Source organism: Ixodes scapularis, unplaced genomic scaffold (genome assembly GCF_016920785.2).
Source record: "Ixodes scapularis isolate PalLabHiFi unplaced genomic scaffold, ASM1692078v2 PGA_scaffold5__190_contigs__length_132052651, whole genome shotgun sequence".
Taxonomy (NCBI): Eukaryota; Metazoa; Arthropoda; class Arachnida; order Ixodida; family Ixodidae; genus Ixodes; species Ixodes scapularis.
In genome coordinates, this window is record NW_024609880.1 from 123866216 (window position 1) to 123884514 (window position 18299).

Genomic DNA, 18299 nt, shown 5'->3' on the forward strand with positions numbered 1-18299 from the left:
GGACAAGAGCCAATGAGCACGGGCGGGACAACGCTATCGTCGGAGTGCCTGCCCGCCTGCCCTGCCGAAAAACATCTCCCCCGCGATGTTTTGTTCGGTGGCAAATTGTGTTCCGTTCTTCAGAAATGTTGAGATACGTGGAGAATCGGAGAAAATTCGCGTGAGCTTGCACTTTTACCGGCTTTCGATCGCTTTAATGGCTTTAATTCTCATAATCGAGTTCAGGGACTCCGGGCACAAGAAAAAAAACATGCATGAAGCACCGTAGCTGCTGCCAGTAGCGCTTTTATGAAGATATTTTGCATGTTTTTGCAGGGAACAAAGAAAGTGTTATTGGTTTTACGGGTAGGGGCTTTCGCAGGACCAATAAAGAGGTTTTCCACCACCACCACCACCGAAAGCTGAGGGAAAATTCGTACGAATGACACCAGATGGCAGCACCAACCACGCAGAAAAGCGACTGAGTCGACTGAGTTGCGGTGAGCGGACGTGTTTCCTGGTTCTCCTCGAGCATCCGAAGCTAAGTGCCAGTTTTTCTTCTTTTCTCTCTCTTTTTTTGAGAGTTGATTGGAAGTGACTATGCGGTAGCAGTATTAGGTTTGAACAGCAGCAGTTAACGTTAGTTTCGCAAAGTAGGCTCTGTTTGAATTTTTGGCGGGAAGGGACGGTTTGTTCCCGGTCTAGACATGGGTCTAGATTTGGGTCGGCATGACAAGGGTGGGGACGAGTTGGTGCAGTGCGAGGGGTGTGGGAGGTGGTGTTACCTGGAGGAGACGGGTTTCGGGAGCCTGGAGGTGGCGGCGGAGGTGAGTTTCGAGTGTCGGCTTTGTGTGAAGCTTCAGCAGGTAACTGGGGAATGGGAGGGTAGATTTCGGGAGATTGAGGCCCAGCTTAAGGCAGAAGGAGAGAAGCGGGTGGGTCTCGAGGCCCAGGTAGAGGAGCTGACTAGGCAGCTTAATCATGAGAGGGAGCAGCGGGTCGGCCTCGAGAAGCAGGCGGAAGAGCTGGGGGAAGTATGGAAGGCGGGTTTAGAGGAGCGTAAGAGGGAGTGTGACAGTAAGGTAGAGCGCCTGGAAGGGGTAATTCGAGCGAGGGAGAGTAGCGAGGGAAGAAAGGAGGAAGTGTCAGTTCTAGCGGGACGAACCACCAGTCTGCAGGCTGGGGTCCCTGGTGGTCGGGAGTCCGGCCTGTTGGCAGGCGGGCTCGACGACGCTGGAGAGCTGATTGAACCTCAGCTCAATGGCGCCTTCGAGCAGCAGGCGTCGGGCAGTCAGGTGACAGGAGATAAGTCGCAGGACAAAGGCGCGCAGGCACCAGGGGGATCTAGGGTACTGGTAGTGGGGAGCTCTAACGTAGCACGGGTTAGGAGGGGTGTACATAACAGGGTGAAGGGAGACCAGAGGGTAACCGTAGAGGTCCAGCCAGGGAAGTGTATGGTGGATGCTATGACCGCAGCACGTGAGGGGGTGTGGGATAACCGGGAGGGAAGGAACCTAGTAATAGTTCATGCGGGGCTTAATGATGTGCTGAAGGGTAGGAGCCAGAACCTCGGAAAGCAGCTAAACGTGGGAATACGTAAGCTGAGGGACGTGTCTGAGAATGTGCATGTGGTTGTGTGCACCATTCCAGAAGTTCGGGGGCAGTCCGGGTTAACGGAGAGGAGGGTTGTCGAAGCCAACGGAGTAATTAAGGGTATGAGTCGACAGCTTCGGTACGACGTAATGGAAGTAAACAGAGAGGTGTACGAGGCTGGCTCCCGCCCTTTTGCAGATGGCATTCACTACAGTGAGGCCACGGGTTACAGGGTGGGGGATAGGATGGGCCGCACGGTGACTGCTTTTTTGGGGGGACCGAGGGCCCTGGGGGCACTGAAGTAATTGGAAACCCAACGAAGTCAGGAGAGGCACCCAGGGTTAAAAAGAGGAGAAAACGTAAGAACAGGTATAAAAAAACAGCACAATCAGACATTGGATATATTAACATGCAGGGTGGTAGAAATAGGTTAAAATGGGAAGAGGTAGAGGAGCAACTAAGAAAGGAGGATTTAATGGTGTATGGGTTTGTGGAAACACATCTCAGAGACATGGAGCAGCCACCTTGCAACCCTGACTATGTGTGGGAAGAATGCAACAGAATGGAGGGAACGAGGAAGGGAGGTGGAATTGGAGCCTTTATTAAGAAGAATATGAACTTTCAAAGGATCAGAAAGGAGTGCGCCGAACATTTGTGGCTGAAAGGAAAAGTCGCTGGGGAATCAACAGTTCTTGGAGTGGTTTACTTATGGACAGGGACAGGTGCTAAAGAGGAAAACAGAAAAATGATTGATTGCATATCAAGAGACATTAGTGAACTAGAGGAAGGCTCCGAAATAATTATTATGGGAGACATGAATGCCCATATTGAGGGTCTGGATGGGTATACGGACTCAACTGGAAGCATATTACTAGAACTGGTGGAAAAACATGACTTAGTTTTATGTAATACCAGTCAGAAGTGTGACGGGCACATAACTTGGGAAACTGGCAATCTGCATTCAACTATAGATTACGTACTCATGTCACACAAAATATATGGTAAGTTACAAGTAATGAAAATAGATGAAGAAGGTTCCAAAAGTCTTGGTAGTGATCACAAACGTATTAAGCTGAATTTTGCCAGAGAAGTAAATCCTGAAACTAGACAACATAATTCAAAGCAAACTTTCTGCAGCGACAAAGAGTTGGAAATAGTTGTTGAAAGAATAGAGGCAGCAGTTTCAGGGCACCGGCATACAGATTGGACCTATGAGAGCCTAACTAGGCTTTTTGCTCTAGAACTAGACAAAGTTAAGAGTAAACGAAAGGGGAAGCAAGGACATAGACCAAAAAGCTGGTGGGACAAAGAAGTGAAGCAAGCGATACAAAAACGTCAGGAAGCCTCTAGAGAACACAGGTATTCCAAGCGTAGTGGGGAGTCCGAAACGGAAGTAAAAAGAAAATGGGACAATTTTATAACATGTCGCCGAGAGGCATCCAGTTTGATCAATGCGAAAATTCAGAGAAAGGGTGAGGAATGGATGAGTAATGTAAGTAAGAAAGATAGAAACGCTGCCAAGAAGTTTTGGGAGCACTTGAACTCACTCGGTGAAACAACGCAAGCTAGACAGAGGTTCATACTCTCGCATCAGGGAGATCAATTAGAGGGAGATGATGCGATACAATATATAGGAGCAGTGATGGAGGAGAAATTTCGGGAACGGTTACATGTGGAAGATAGGAGAACCGAAGGAAGTAGCAGTCCAGTTTGTGACATCGCGGATTTTGGACAAAGAGAATGGGAAAAGGCGGAACGAAGAGTCCCTAGTGGCACGTCGACAGGCACAGATGGTATCCCTATCAAGCTGGTGAAGAATTTGGGTCCTAAATCTAAGGCAAAACTAAGGGAGGTAGTGAGTACCATCATAACAAAAGGAAATATTCCAGATGAATGGAGGCTTAGTAGGATGAGTATGATATATAAGGGAAAGGGAGATAAGTCTGATATTAGGAATTATCGTCCTATAACCGTGACACCGGTTATTTACAGGTTGGTAATGCAGATTATAAAGAACAGACTGGAGGAATGGGTAGATTGCGAGGGCATACTGGGCGAATTACAGAATGGGTTTCGAAAACAAAGAAGGTTGGAGGACAATTTATTTTCTCTAACACAGTGTATAGAAATAGCGCAAAAAGAAAACAGACAGCTCTGGCTGGCATTTCTGGATATCAAGGGTGCCTATGACAATGTGAACCAAAGAAACCTGTGGGACATAATGGAGAACTTAAACCTAGATGAAGGACTAACAGCAATATTAAGGAACATTTACAAAGATAACAAGGTGATTATAACATGGGAAGGAAAGGCGACAGGGAAAATAGAGATAAGACGAGGCCTTAGGCAGGGGTGCCCGTTATCGCCTTTGCTGTTTATGTTGTATCTGAGAGGATTGGAGGATAGACTAGAGAAAAGTGGGCTTGGGTTCAACCTTTCTTACAGTAAGCTAGGCCAAAAAATTCAGCAATCCTTACCGGGATTGATGTATGCGGATGATATTGTACTAATGGCTAACAACAGGACAGAGTTGCAGGAATTAATGAGCATCTGTGGTAGGGAAGGAGAGGAATTAGGTTTAGAATTCAGTAGCGAAAAATCGGCAGTCATGATTTTTAACGAGGATGAAGTTGAGAGGCTGAAGATACAGAATATTACAGTTGAGAGAGCTAGTAAATACAAGTATCTAGGAGTATGGATATGTGATGGTGCAGAATATCTCAGAGACCATGAAAAGTATATAATAGGTAAGGGCAACAGAAATGCAGCTGTAATGAAAAATAGAGCACTTTGGAATTACAACAGGTATGAGGTGGTGAGAGAGATTTGGAAAGGGGTCATGGTGCCTGGCTTGACTTTTGGGAACGCAGTGCTATGCATGAAATCCGAAGTGCATGCGAGACTAGAAATAAAACAGCGCGGAGTAGGTAGACTGGCTTTGGGGGCACATTGCAAAACGCCAAACCAGGGAGTACAAGGAGACATGGGATGGGCATCATTTGAGAGCAGGGAAGCGGTGAGCAAGGTAGAATTTGAGGATAGGTTGAGGCAAATGGACGGGGAGCAATGGGCACGAAAGGTTTTCAGCTATTTATACATGAGGAGTGTAGACACAAAGTGGAGACAGCGCACTAGGAAATTAAGAGGAAAGTTTTTGGGCTATAGCGAAGATACGGAAGAGCAAGTCTCAGTTAAGAAGAAAGTTAAGGCCACAGAAAGAGATTGGTGGCTAGAGGGAATGCAGACAAAGACGGCTCTGGAAAGCTATAGATTAAACAAAAGAGTTATTGCCAAAGAAAGCATTTATGACAATTCTAGGGGAAGCTCATTGCTGTTTGAGGCAAGAACGGGTGTTCTGCGAACCAGAACATACAGAGTGAAGTACCAGGAAATTGATACAGTGTGCACTGCTTGTGGAGAGGAGGACGAGACGGCTGAGCACTTGATACTCTACTGTAAAGGGCTTCACCCTATGCCTACCGAAGACAACATAGATTTAATAAAGTCATTGGGTTTTAGAGACAGCGAAGGGAGAGTGGATTTCAAGACTGTAGAGATTACCAAGCAAAGATTAAGTGAATGGTGGCAGAAATCGAGAGAAAACTAGGTATTTTCTTATCCACTGATGGCAAGGGGGTTTCATAGCCTCACTTTCTTTGCACTGCGGAGTGAATATAGATTTCACATTTAAATATTCTAAGCTTAAATGGTAAAACACAATGGCTAGGTGGCGTAAGCTACCGCCCGATCCAAAGGGCTCAGCCGTATTCATCCATCCATCCATCCGACCTTTATTCTTTTTTTGTCTATTTAATTTTGAAAGCGTTGATTCAAGCGCTCCAGCCTCAACCTTGCAGCGCTGGGGAACACTGTCGGAGAAAATCGTTCCAGGTACAGATAAAAGAAAAGAGAAACACCGAAACAAAGCTACCTTATGGCGGAAGGTGAGACATAGTACCCGGACTGGAACACCAAGCAGCCGCGCAATCAGCTGGAACGGCTACAATTTTACAACAGCTTGTACGCGGGCTACATGCAAGGCCGCTCGTACTTATCGCTCTAATCTCTACGCTGGACATAAAAGTAATACTTTGTCCCCCTTTTCCCCCGCAGTCATCGTGCTAGAGCTGAGCTGTCCCGTGCAGACTTATCACTGGGGCAAGAAGGGCCAGTCCAGCCTAGTGGCGCAGCTTGCATCTCAAGGCGGTCACCTGAGCGATGTCGACGAAAGGACCACGTATGCCGAGGTAAGGACTCGAGAAGGTTGGCTTCTGACCACTCGTAATTTCCCCTAAAAACTTGGACAAAAAAAAAAAAAAAAGTAAGCTCATAATGGGATGAACCGCGCAGAAGACGCTACGCGTCATCGGAGCGAATCCAACGTAGTGTAAGTGTCATGTGACCTCCGGAAGGAGCGCAGTGACTGGCAGTGACTCACGGGGGCGATTAGTCACGTGGCATGCTCACAGCACCGGATTGGCTGGGGAGATGGCTCGTAGCTTCCACTGCGTTCCATATTGTAAGGTCATATGTTTAAGGAAAACTATAAATAAAGGAAAGCACACATGCATGGCGGGGCACTCGAGTATTCGCACATACCTACAGTGGATGTGAGGAACATAGCTCATTTTTTTATAATTGAAGTGATAGTACAGTTGCATATGTTTCATTACAAAAATCAAACAAACTCAAAAATATAGTTTTTTGCATGATGATTGTTTCCCTTGGGGTTTCAAGTTGTGCTGTGTTGTCTTCACTCTCTGGAGCAGAGGTTGTCAAATGGGGGTCCACCCACCCTTTGGGGCACCAGGGGCCTTATGCTACACGGTGGGATTGAGGGACTGGGACAAAGTCGTCTGCTGCAGTTGGTCAGCGGCGCTAACCAATCGCAGCAGGCGGCGTTGTCCCGGTTCCTTGGTTCCACTTGGTCCCGCCATGTGGCATAGCGCTCTTGAAGGTCTCCTTATAGTCCCCGAAGCCAATATTTTTATTGATTTTGGCTATTTAACAAAGCTAAAAGACCAAATCGTGTGTGCCGAGTGACTAGGGCTGATTATTCTCCATTTGAGGGCTTCAAAGTCGCTTCAAAAGTTGACTTTTGTCATTGTAATCGTCCAATACCCCCTCTCCCCCCCACTGTGGACCCTCATCACTTTTGCCATTCTAGATGGAATCCTTGAAACATTAGTGGTTGGGAACCACTACTCTAGAGGGTCAGCTCTTGTGCATTATGTCATCACACCATATGCTGGTGGTCGTCATGATTTTTATGTCTTCTTGCCTAGGATTCTGAGGTGCAAGACATATGCTGCACCAGGCACAGTCTCCTCCAACATGAAAGGCTCCCTCGGTTTGAGACAGTGACTGGCAAAACCCTACTTGCATTGTGAATAGTTCCATATATCACTCCAGGAGGAACGAATCTAAAAAAAGTCTCAGTTTGTGCACACTGATGAAGCACCTTCCCATTCCCTCGAAGCATCGTATAGAATTGCCCAAAGCGCGAGCAGCGCCCCTACCATCTGCCATCTTGGCCACATGCTCCCAGCGCGCCTTTTATATAGGCGGACGCCGAACATGCTCAGCTGCAAGAGGACCACAGTAACAGCTGATGTGATGTCAGTTCGAGCCATGTGTATGCATCTATTCAATGCACAAACACGCTTGGTGTTTATTCTGCCACAGTTCCAACGATTTCGCTGCGTAGTGTTTTCACGACAAACAAGAGAGCGCTCTCGCAGCTGTGGATGGGCACGCACCCGACCTGTCCAAGCAAGGTCAAAGGCACGAACCAGACCCTGGCCGACTGGATCTCCGAGCACCCCGAGAGCCTGGGCGAGAGCGTTCGGGGGGCCTTCGGGGGCCAGCTCCCTTTCCTCTTCAAGGTGCTCTCCGTAGACACAGCACTGTCGATACAGGCACACCCCACAAAGGTATATACCGTCTGAAGGCTGGCTCGCACATTTGCACTTGGGTGTGATCGACTGCATTACAGCCACTTGTGATGAGGGAACAGTAGAGAGTAGAGACTTAAGAGAGGGAGCGACTAAAACCGTGGAGAGTGTTTGCAGTTTAATGGCAGACGCCTCCTGCACAGATTGGTTGCTCGTGAGCTTGCGTGCGTCGCCTTGTGGCAAGAGGGATAGCAGGCGGAGATGCGGAGCAAAGCTTAGAGTTGCTTGCAAATAATTAAAGGGATAATGAAATGATTTAGCCCCACCTTCTTTTGACCCACTAAACTATGTGCAATTAATAAAATCCCAATCTAAGATCATTTATCGCAGCTCGAAATTATTTCACGGGAACACTACACAAAACAATAAATTTTTTAACCTTTGCCTTACTACGAATGAAATTTACAGCATATACTGGCAGTTGCGAGGCAAAATGCAATGTGTGTGAGTTGTAAAAGAAATTATAGTCGTTTTTATCAGGAACACACTGACATTGTTTAGGAAAATTGTCGTTACGAAACATGTATTACCTAACATTTTTCTTCCCTAAATAAGCAGAAGAATGCCTGGAGAGTGCAGCTATGAAAGCAAAATTTCCAAAAAGTAATTTATTTTCCGCTAACATTGCCTTGAAAAGTCCAAATTAATTTTTTGCCTTCTCTGTGCTGACAAAATACTAACATCTTTTATAAAAGACATCCACAAAGTAAATAAAACAATACCACAGTTGCATCGCCCATTATATTCCAAAAGGGAAAACCATGAGTGAGTCATTCCTTTTGTCCCATTACCAAATGATAGTTTTCCTAGAGTGAAATTTATGCCAAAAAGTGGAACGGAGAAAAACGCGTTCAAAAGTGCTCCAACCTCTACCTTTTCTTTAGCATTGCTGTACCGAAAATAGTTAATATAAAAATAACTATATTCAGAATAAAGTAATGCAACCTTCTGGGAATACTTTCTAGATATTGGTGGATGTAAATATAGCATTTTTCATATTAAACTTTTTTTCAAGAATTTGTTTCTTATTCTTTTAGTTTGTATTGTGAATGTGTCCCGTAAATCACATGACCCCGATGGAGCAGTTGGAAACATTCCGGTCTAGGCATACTAGGGAACACACTCGCACACTGGCACCTTCTATGAGGTGACCCTGGAACACTTCCGGTCAGCCTATAACTAGACGGAAGGTTTTGCAATATTTGCACTGTCCGTGAGATATTGTCGCTGATAACATTGTCCAAACAATTCCAAAACATGATTGGGGGAAGGATGATGCGTGAAATTTATACGGGGATCGGAAGAGTTCCAGAAATACCCGGTAAGTGGAGCCAGTTTGTGTTCTCCTCATAAGCACATGCAACAGAGTCACTCAAGTGCCAATGTGGGGGTCAGGCTTAATGGGCTGCTCTCCCACCGACACGTTCTGGCAATGCGAGTTGTTCGACAGGAAGATGCAGCATGGTATACAGTCTCTGCTTTCTGTCACCCAGAATATCTGTGTTAAACGTGGCCGATTAGCACTTAACAATTGGGTAAACAGCTTTTTCTTCCAACTAGGATACTTCGAGAATTTCTTGAGAATGTCCGAGTACCCGGCTCACACGCGAGAGTCAGTGCAATGATTGTTGATTTTACATATGGCAAGGGTTTTCAAAGTGTGATTTCCTGTGCCAGTGCTATGCAGCTGAGTAGTGTTTCTGCCCATGTTTGCAGGGTCTAGCTGAACTCCTTCACAGCACTCGGCCGGACAAGTACCCTGACCCAAACCACAAGCCCGAGATTGCAATTGCTCTCACCGAGTTTGACGCATTCTGCAACTTCAGACCCCTACAGGAGATCACTGAACTCATCAAAGGTAATTGGGGTGGCAAAGGTTTATGGCTCACAGAAGCGACAGAACCACGGCATAAATCGCACGGATCAATTCTTGGACAGAGGCAGGCGTAGCTTGCAGGGATGAATTTGATATGTTAGAATTTCCAGAAGCCATTGTGGGAAGAATCAAAAGTTTGCAACAGAATGTAATCTTCTAGAAGAGTTGTTCTCGAATGCTGGTCTCTGGAGGCCTTCTTGGGTTCCCCCCCCAAAGCCCTTGCTCATCAGTCCAACATAGCGATACATTTCTGTTGTATTGATACTGACTGTCCCACATAGCTAAATAGACCAAACCATGTACATCAAGGGAATGGGGTTGGTTATCCTCCATTTCTAAACTTCAAATTTGGTTTGCACGCATTTAGTTTCTTTTATTTACTCTTTTGTCATTGTAGTCATCTAATACCACCCCCACTCCCTCCTAGTGGATGGGGTCCCCTATCAATTCTGCTGATCCAGAAAGAGCCTGAAGCATCAGTGGTTGACAACCCCTGCTCTAGGCCGTGGTGTGGATTCTATTTCCACGTTGGGGGAAAAAATAAAATGAATAGTGGCAAGTCGCTGGTTGATGAAGGGTGGTGCTAACAAACCCTCCGGTACCAGAACTTTGGACGTTTTGATATCACAAAGTTCGCTCATCCCTGTTCCAGTGAACGTCTTCTGCAAAGATGCGTATCCTTTCTTACTCCTGCTGATTTATAGTTTTGGGGGACTTGTCGTCTATGTAACCCCTGGCCCCCAACCATGAAAAGTCCAGGCCTGCCGGAGCTGAAGGCCATCCTTGGAGCAGAGGCGGAGCGGCCGCTGGCGGACAAGGAGGCCCTCCAGAGGTGCTTCCGCAAGCTGATGACCACTTCTCCGGATGTCTTCATTCCGATGCTTAAGAAGATGGCCGACAGGCTTCGAAATAGCGGTGAGACACCACTCGCCCGGATATTTCTGCATATACTTCCTTATTTTCGGGAGTATATTGCCCGCATTAGAGTATAGTCTGTGAGGGCTAGCTTAGGCAGAAAAAGACTTGTTTTTGTTGGGTAGTCTCGTGGGATCATTAGAGCTTATACTACACCCAATTCTTTCAGGCCACAATCCAGTCATTCCCAAGGAAGTCGCACAACACAGCAGATGCAATCAAACAGTTTTAATAACTCGCATCCCTTTGCCCTAAGTCACATTCTCCTCCAGTGGCGGCTGCAGCTGAATGACTCTCTCCATAAAGACTTCAATCGAGACCCCTTATTAAAGACTATTTATGAGTCAATGAAGCCTCCTGATAGAGACCCCATGGAGAGTGTCTTTCAAAGACTTGTAACTCCAGCCCCTAACTGAAGACTGTCAAATCAAGATTGTCTAGGTCCCCGCCTAATGCTTCCTTGTTTAGCCAGCCGTACCCCTTTGTTTCCCGACCCCCCTCGCTCCCACCAAGAATATTGTGCCCATATAAGGCCACGGGCAAGCGCCATGGCGCCTCTTTGGTGAGAAATGTCAGCTCGGTACTGTAACGCCAACCTCAACGGATGTTTGCCTGTAGGCGAGCTGGGTATGCCATCCTCGGTGCTGTTTACAACACCCCCAAAGGGTATAAGACTGGTGGGGAATGTCTGCTTTGGCACTGGAGATGTTGGAGTCAATAACTGTTCACACCGGCAGGGAATGAGGGCTTCGGCATGGGCAACATGGAGCCCAATCCACAAATTCTCCACTGTCTGCACTTCGAAAGTCCTAGGAAGAATGATGTCTTGAAAGAGCAAATGTTATGGGAGAATGGAAGCACACTATGGTACAGAGGTCATGATTTATTGTTTGCAAAGCCATCACGCCTGTATAATTTGAGATGCACTCATTGCCAAGATCCTGGTGAGATTTTGGCTTCCACATCGTCAAATGACGTTGGCAGCTTGTTCAGGTTCCAGACAGCTAGAAAAACAGTTATTTGCTTACCAGCACAATAGTCTCCACAATTATGAGAAGAAGAAAAAGGGACCGTAAAATAGTGCTGGGTGAGTGACTACCCAAAATTTGAAGATTATCTTAGAAAACTGAGTGATAGGGCACTTGTTAGAGACATACATTTTATAAGTAAAAAGACAGAAAGGGCACACAATAGGTTGGGCTTCTCTGCTTTGCACCGGGATTCTTAGAGAACCGTCAAGGACGAGCATCTCGGTTAGCTAGGCGGGCATTGAAATCTCGGGTGGGCGCCCGTTACTGTCTAAGCTCATTATAACAGACCTGGTTACAACAGACGTTTGGATATAACATACCGATTTGTGAAGTTCGGTTGGTTTTCCTCTATGCACCATTGACTCAACTTCATATCTGCATACAACATGCTCCTTTTAGAACAGACCGAAATCTTGGTCAAAATCAAGGTCTGTTATAACGAGCTTAGACTGTACGTCCTTTGCCTAGCGGACAGGCACCTATTGTGAGATGGATGCATGCTTGGTATTTTACAGTATTACCTAGTCTGTATTAATAGACAATCTGCACCACATAAAACTCACCCTTTTATACGCATATAGTAACATGCGGGCTGCAGCTCAGAAATATATCCCCGCTTTACATTTTTTCCTTCCATTTGGAGGGTCTGCTTTGCCCTGTGCATTGTTGCCATGCAGGAAAGTCGACAAGTGCAAGCGGTGGACATATTCAGATCTCTTAGACCGTGCCGGCCTTCTGCTAATGCTGAACGTAATTCTCCTGAGACAGACGAGACTTATAGAGGCATTTCTGGTACAGACCTAAGTATTATGTGGGACTACTCAGGTGTTTACCTTTTAAGAGGTAGAGGTGACGTTGCCAGATGACCATAATTTCTAGTTGGTGTTAATTTCTCTTTCTAGCCAATACAAGCGTGGTGTCGAAAGACTTGGCGAACGTGTTCCTCAAGATCTATGCAACGTACCCCGAAGACATAGGTTGCTTCGTTGTCTTCTTCCTCAACTTCATCCGGCTGAGGCCTGGGGAAGCACTGTTCCTGGCGGCCAACGAGCCCCACGCCTACGTGTCCGGAAGTGAGTGTGACTAAGCCCGCAACATTCCAACGTTAGGCAGCTGTTTCGAGCTTCGACTCGCACGTTACGTTGCCCGCAACACATCTTCGACTGGTGCGTTTAACGTCCCACAATGCCTGTGCGTCGAAAGTGGTCCCTAAAGGGCAACACGCAACATCACGAAAGCCGGAGTGTCACGCTGCCGAATGTTCCAATTCTGGCGGTTGGTACTAGAAGTTCCAGCAAAATGGTTCCCAACTCCTGTCTGCCGGGGCTTCCGCGGATTGTCAAGCTGGAGAGGGACCTGTAGTGGGACAGGCATTTTCCAGATCCATTACTGCGCTGCCGCTGCGGCACCACCATCGACAGCGTGACACATTTATGACGTCACTGGGCGGAAATCGAGGGACGGCTTTTTGGGATGCGGCAGACGCGCCAGTCGGGGATGCGTTCCAGGCATCGCGTCAAAACTCTCGACTCAGTTCTCTTTGTTTCGGCACGGTTGCAGACTGCGTCGAGTGCATGGCGTGCTCGGACAATGTGGTGCGGGCGGGGCTGACGCCCAAGTTCAAGGATGTGGACACGCTGTGCTCCATGCTGAGCTATGACTCCGTCCCGGCGCCGGACGTGCGCTTCCCCGCCACGCCCACGGACGTCCGGTGCTGCTCCTTCCGGCCCCCCATCCCGGACTTTGCCGTCAACAAGATACAGGTGACCGTTTTGGTATTCTGACGGCGGCTCGACTCTTAACCCATTGATGCCCAGAACTTTACTCGAAATGCTGGATACCTACAAACCCTGACGTTGGTTTTAGAACACACAAAATAACGGAAATCTGGTCTCAGAAAAAAAAGTTTAATTTTTTTCGTAGTAAGCATGTTTTTGATATTTTGTTCGTGAGCAATATTGAGCATTTGCAGTACTCTACTTCACGTCGAACTATAAGGCGGTTAAGACCTGGAAGAAGGTGTGGGTGTATTTTTAATCTCGTGCAGCAGAGAAAAGTATAGCCGGATTTGCAATATTTGTGCCTGCTTTTCTTTTCGCAGTTTTGAGGCCTCTGGTTCGCACCGTCATCATCACACCCACTGTTAGCTTTGGTTTTAAAGGACGAGTGAGATGTTTCGAAGATCCATTTGGATCTTCCACTGTTAGGCACTGGTTGCCTACCCCTTGCGACGGAGGGCGCCAAATTGTGGCAAACCTGGCGCGGAAGAAAATAAATGAATCATGTGTTGCTTCCGGGCAACGCTGGGCATCAAATCCGGCATTTCTTTTATGCTCCCTGATTTGCCTCAAAATTATCCAAATGCACCAACATACATCGCTGAATTAGTCAGTAACCCAAATATTATGCCAAAATAATTATTTTTGTGAAGTTATTGAACTTAAAATTTTGGTCCTTGCCATTTTTTTTTTTCAAACTAAGTCTCTATGGCAACAATAAAAAAGTGATGTCAGCAACAGGCAAGGGTTCACTCTTTGGACAATAGAATTTGTTGCCAACTGATAACAAGCAGTTTTATGGTGTCAATTATGTATGTATTGAAAGCTCGCTTCAGCACAAAACGAATGCTCGGTAGCTCCGTTTGTTTGGACTGTCCGACTTGCAAGCCTGGCTGCCAGTGATGTCGTGGCATTGAAAAGCACTGGCACATTTGAGTGTTCGTTATGGCAAAGCAGATCTTGCACCTTTGATAATGCTGTACACATCTTGGGATATAAAATATATGCACTCGATGCAAGATAACAATTGTTAGGTTTCTTTCAGATATTGAAAATGTCTTACAGACCAAAGTATAAGGGCTTAATTTATCATAAAGTACCATCTGCTGTCCTCACAAATATAAGAAGAGGGGAAGTAAGAAAAATAAAATGTGCACATGGCTCACATGTAGATAGGACTCTCATTATTTCAAACTCCCAGAAGCCACGAATTTCGTTTGAATTATCAGAAGTTTGAGTGAGCAGAAATTCATCTAAATATTGTCACGAATGGCAATTGATCAAGCAACGAATAACTGAAGGAAACTAAACTTTTAATGGGGCGAACTTGTGCTCAAAACAAAATAGAAGGCTAGTTTCACAGGAGTCGATGGCAATGTAACAGCAGGATCGTGCGCTGGGGCGAGACTGACTAGTAGAGGTCATTCTGACCTCCTTATCTTTTACGCTCGGGTTAAGTGTGTACAGGAATCTTCTAGATGAACGGAGAAGCGTATCGTTTCAGTCATGCACGCGGCAATATGATGCACAATAAAAATAGGATTTGTCATATGAATGGCTACACATACAAAGCAGATATTTGATGGTTTCCTCTACATTCCGTAAAATACCGCGGAAGTGCCCACTTTGTTCAAGCGCCCACTATATTAACACTGCTCAAACTTGGGAATTCTGCAAATTATGCGTTAATAACACAGTTTTCAGTAAAAGCGGGGTGGGCACTCCGTCGGCATCTTACGGTAGGTCTACTTATCATGAGCAGGTATGCCACTCATGAAATATTTGTGAAATGTATCGCACAAGTTTATTTATCCCTCAAAAATGTTGTTTATCATGGGCTGTTTAGACAGCATATGACAACTCAAAAGAAAATTTTGTTCATTGGGCCAAGAATTTGTCTAATGTACACATGAGCGATGGAAATGCGCATCGCTCGGCAGTTTTCATACCAACTTGCGCGCGACGCTGTGATGTGGACCTATGTCATGTCGCCACGTCACAGCGTCCGTGCAAGTTCCTATGGAAATTTTCGCGTGGTGCCCGCTTTCATTGCTCATGTGTGCCCTCTCGAGTCCCGTTGAGTGCGCTTCTCACCGAGCACCGGTGCACTGCGGAGAAGCAACACTCGCGAAAGCAAGCTCCGCGAGTATTGCTTCTCCGCAGTGCAACGGTGCTCGGAAAGAAGCGCACTCAACGGGGCCGCGAGAACAAAAAAAAAGTATGAAGCACACGAAAACGCCGTTCGAATTAAGCGGCTTAAAAACATAGCGGGACAACGAAAATTCTGAAATTTGTTTAATTAACCAGAAGCACGAAATATCCTAGTTTGAATTGTCGCGAGCCTACTTATGCAATATACCCAGCCCTATATCCGATCTCAGCTTTCTTGTGCCACATTGTCAAGGCCAGCATAGTTTTCGCAGTGCTGTCAAGGCAGTTTGCACAAGCGCACACGAATGAGATCCACGACAAAGCCACATACTTGTGCAGCACTGGGGGAACTGAGCTAGCCCTGACGGGTAGCACGAAAATATAGACATTGAGTACGGATAGCGTAGAGCACCAGGATTTCCGACTTATTTTTCTGTTTTCTGGCAAAAGAAGTTTTATTAGATTTAATGATTTTTCCATTTGTTTAGCAAACATCAAATAATGTTACGAGTAGAGGGGGGAAAAAAATTGCGCATTCAATGAAGAGACATGATGTGAATGGATAGCATCAGCTCGTACAACATTTCAATGATATCATCGTGATTGAGTGGAAATTTCGGTGACGTTGCATTGCACAATAATGTGACATTTTATTTTTATTTTCATTGCTCAGTGATTGCTATGTGTATGCTGTGTGTTGAGCAGTGTTTGTGCATAAGCACGTAGCACACACACCTCGGAGGCAGTCAGGTTACCGTCCAGGGATGACGACTGAAAAACCGCTTCGTAAGCTACCGGCAATGACAGCAGGTTTTGCATAATCCACAACCGATTGCAGGCAGAACATCTAGCACCAAACACACTCTCGCACAACACTGCACAGTTCGCTCAGTCGCACCAGCGAGTCCATTCTTCAGTCTGTAACATTCTCTTCTACATGCTGCTTCATGTCACGCACAGTGCAATCTTGACGTCAAGTATGTTCCATCCTAACACCCAGATTGACACCGTCGGCGCCTACACATAGACAACATTCTTTCTCGCGGGTGCGGTTACGCTGTTGAGCAGCCGCTGCTTGCTCCAGCGTATGCTTCGGCCGCTCCATTCTTGCGCACAAAGGCTTAGAGCGTCGAGGGAATGGGCGACCGAAGGCAAGAAAGAGCAGGTGGCGAGGAGGGCGGCCGAATGTCCCCCAGCGCAATTGCGACTATTATCAGCGAAATGTTATCGCTGTTGTACTCGCCCTCCCCTGGCTCTAAAGGCACCTGCGATAAACGCACACACACTCCAATTGTTTTGCAAACACGGCACCTGCCGTGTTTGCAGCGAGCGATATTATATTCAATTTCACGATAACTTGGTGAACTACGGGAGGTTAGGGCCCCTCAGCCCTACGTCACGGGAGCATTTGTATCACTACGCCAAATGTGAGGCCCGGAGGAACCAGCTGTCTTCTGCTAGCCAAGAGTTGTCAGCTCGGATACTACCCAACTTCGGATGAACCACCGCAGCAACATATCCGTCTGCTAGAATAGCAAGCACTGTGAGAACAGTTCATGAGACAACCATACGCTCACTTTAGCCACGAATCTGTGACGGGTGCCAATCACAGAGCAGTGTGGCATTTTCAGCTGAAACTGCCGATTATGACTGCGATCGTCAACACGACGCTACAAGGTGAAAAAAATCAAGCAGATATGAATGTGGCATTGCTTTTTTGCTTTCAATATAATTGAAACTCATATTTATGATTAAATATTCTTTGTATCTTCTCGTTATGGGTGGAATCGTGCGAGTTCAATTGCCATTAAAAGAAAAGGAAGCCTAGGACTTTTTGTTGCAGTAACGAGGCCCTGGTGGCCTTCACCATGGAGTGTTATCACGTGCCTTGCTCCGGCACCCTTATTAGGTCATGGGGGCTGCAGCCTCCACAGTTTGCCAAGTTATCTTGAAATGGGGAGTATAGGTGGCATCGAATTTGGTTGCAAATGATAAAGGGCAACCAACCTCATTCTGCAGGTTCCAGCTGGAGGAACCTACACTCCGAAGAGTGTTCCTTCAGCGAGCATCCTCCTGGTGATAGAGGGCGAGGGAAAAGTGGGCACCAAGACGGCCAAGCGAGGATCCATCCTGTTTCTGGTCGCGGGCAAGGCAGTGACCATTTCCGCCAGCCAAGCGATGCAGATCTACCAGGCGTTCAGTCCAGTCTGAGGTGCCCCAAGGCTGCCTCTCCAACTACAAATACTACAAAGCCCAAAGAGATTTGTGCCCACTTGGCATCTCCATATCTGGTGCTAGTACTTGCGACATATTTAATATTGTGCTCCTCATAGAAACCTATTTATCAATAAGCGTATGGCCCGTATTCAAACTTGCTTTTCGTCGAGCTTTGATGAAAAGTCTGCCAGTAGGAGGTGTTGGGATAGTGAAAATATGAAATTGCATATTTAATATATAAACATATATCCCTGTTTATGTTTAGAATAATTGTCTTTTGTGCAAAAATGTAGTTGGGAACACTTGACTGCAACCATGTGCACCCCTCAACAGGTCTCTCCAAAACTTATGCAAGTCATCACACTTTTTATTCAAGCCAAAGACCTCTACAGCTCGTCTGTTTTGTGTGCTTGGAAGATATTAAAAAAAGAAAAACTTATAATAGGTTGTGTTAATGCATAGTACAAATCAGCAAACCACTAATACAAACAGGTATGGGCGACGAACGCCAACCAAACTTCGTTCACCATCACTTGAGTATGATTTATTAACTTTTATCACTAGCCATTTTTTCAGAGTGGATTTGTGGAAATTGCAGTGTAGTGATAAGTGCTCTTAATTTAAAAGCAATAAAGGTATTTTCTTTTATTTGCATACAACTCTACCCTTAGTACCATTGTTAATGCAGTGTATACATCGCACAAACTCATTTTCTTTGAAATTAGCAAGTTTATTGCGAATGATGCGTGCCAATCTAAGCTTTTTGCCAAGCAGCAAGGAAACTAGCTTAAGTACTTCCTATGCC

General features: G+C 46.1%; 1 protein-coding gene across 3 annotated transcripts; it reads left to right on the forward strand.

Annotated features, from left to right (window-relative positions):
- The first annotated feature begins 37 nt into the window (after positions 1-37).
- Positions 38-17933, forward strand: LOC8037143 (mannose-6-phosphate isomerase). 3 transcript variants are annotated; one of them, XM_029981921.4, is made up of 8 exons: positions 38-160; positions 5686-5819; positions 7314-7505; positions 9243-9384; positions 10162-10317; positions 12251-12421; positions 12909-13111; positions 17297-17933. In XM_029981921.4, exons 3-8 carry the CDS (start codon positions 7320-7322, stop codon positions 17486-17488), a joined length of 1050 nt encoding a protein of 349 aa, XP_029837781.2. In that variant the 5' UTR covers positions 38-160; positions 5686-5819; positions 7314-7319; the 3' UTR covers positions 17489-17933. The 3 variants fall into 3 exon arrangements, with proteins under 3 accessions (XP_029837781.2, XP_040072527.1, XP_002404302.3); XM_040216593.1 differs by lacking the exon at positions 38-160 and adding an exon at positions 422-479; XM_002404258.4 differs by lacking the exon at positions 38-160 and adding an exon at positions 5366-5516.
- Positions 17934-18299: the final 366 nt, after the last annotated feature.

Bases quoted from the DNA above. Each gene is read 5' to 3' on its own strand.
- LOC8037143 (XM_040216593.1), top strand. From the start codon at position 422: ATGACACCAGATGGCAGCACCAACCACGCAGAAAAGCGACTGAGTCGA. The intron at 480-5,685 runs GTGAGCGGACGT...TTTCCCCCGCAG, and splicing joins ACTGAGTCGACTGAGTTGCG to TCATCGTGCTAGAGCTGAGC. The intron at 12,422-12,908 runs GTGAGTGTGACT...GCACGGTTGCAG, and splicing joins CCACGCCTACGTGTCCGGAA to ACTGCGTCGAGTGCATGGCG.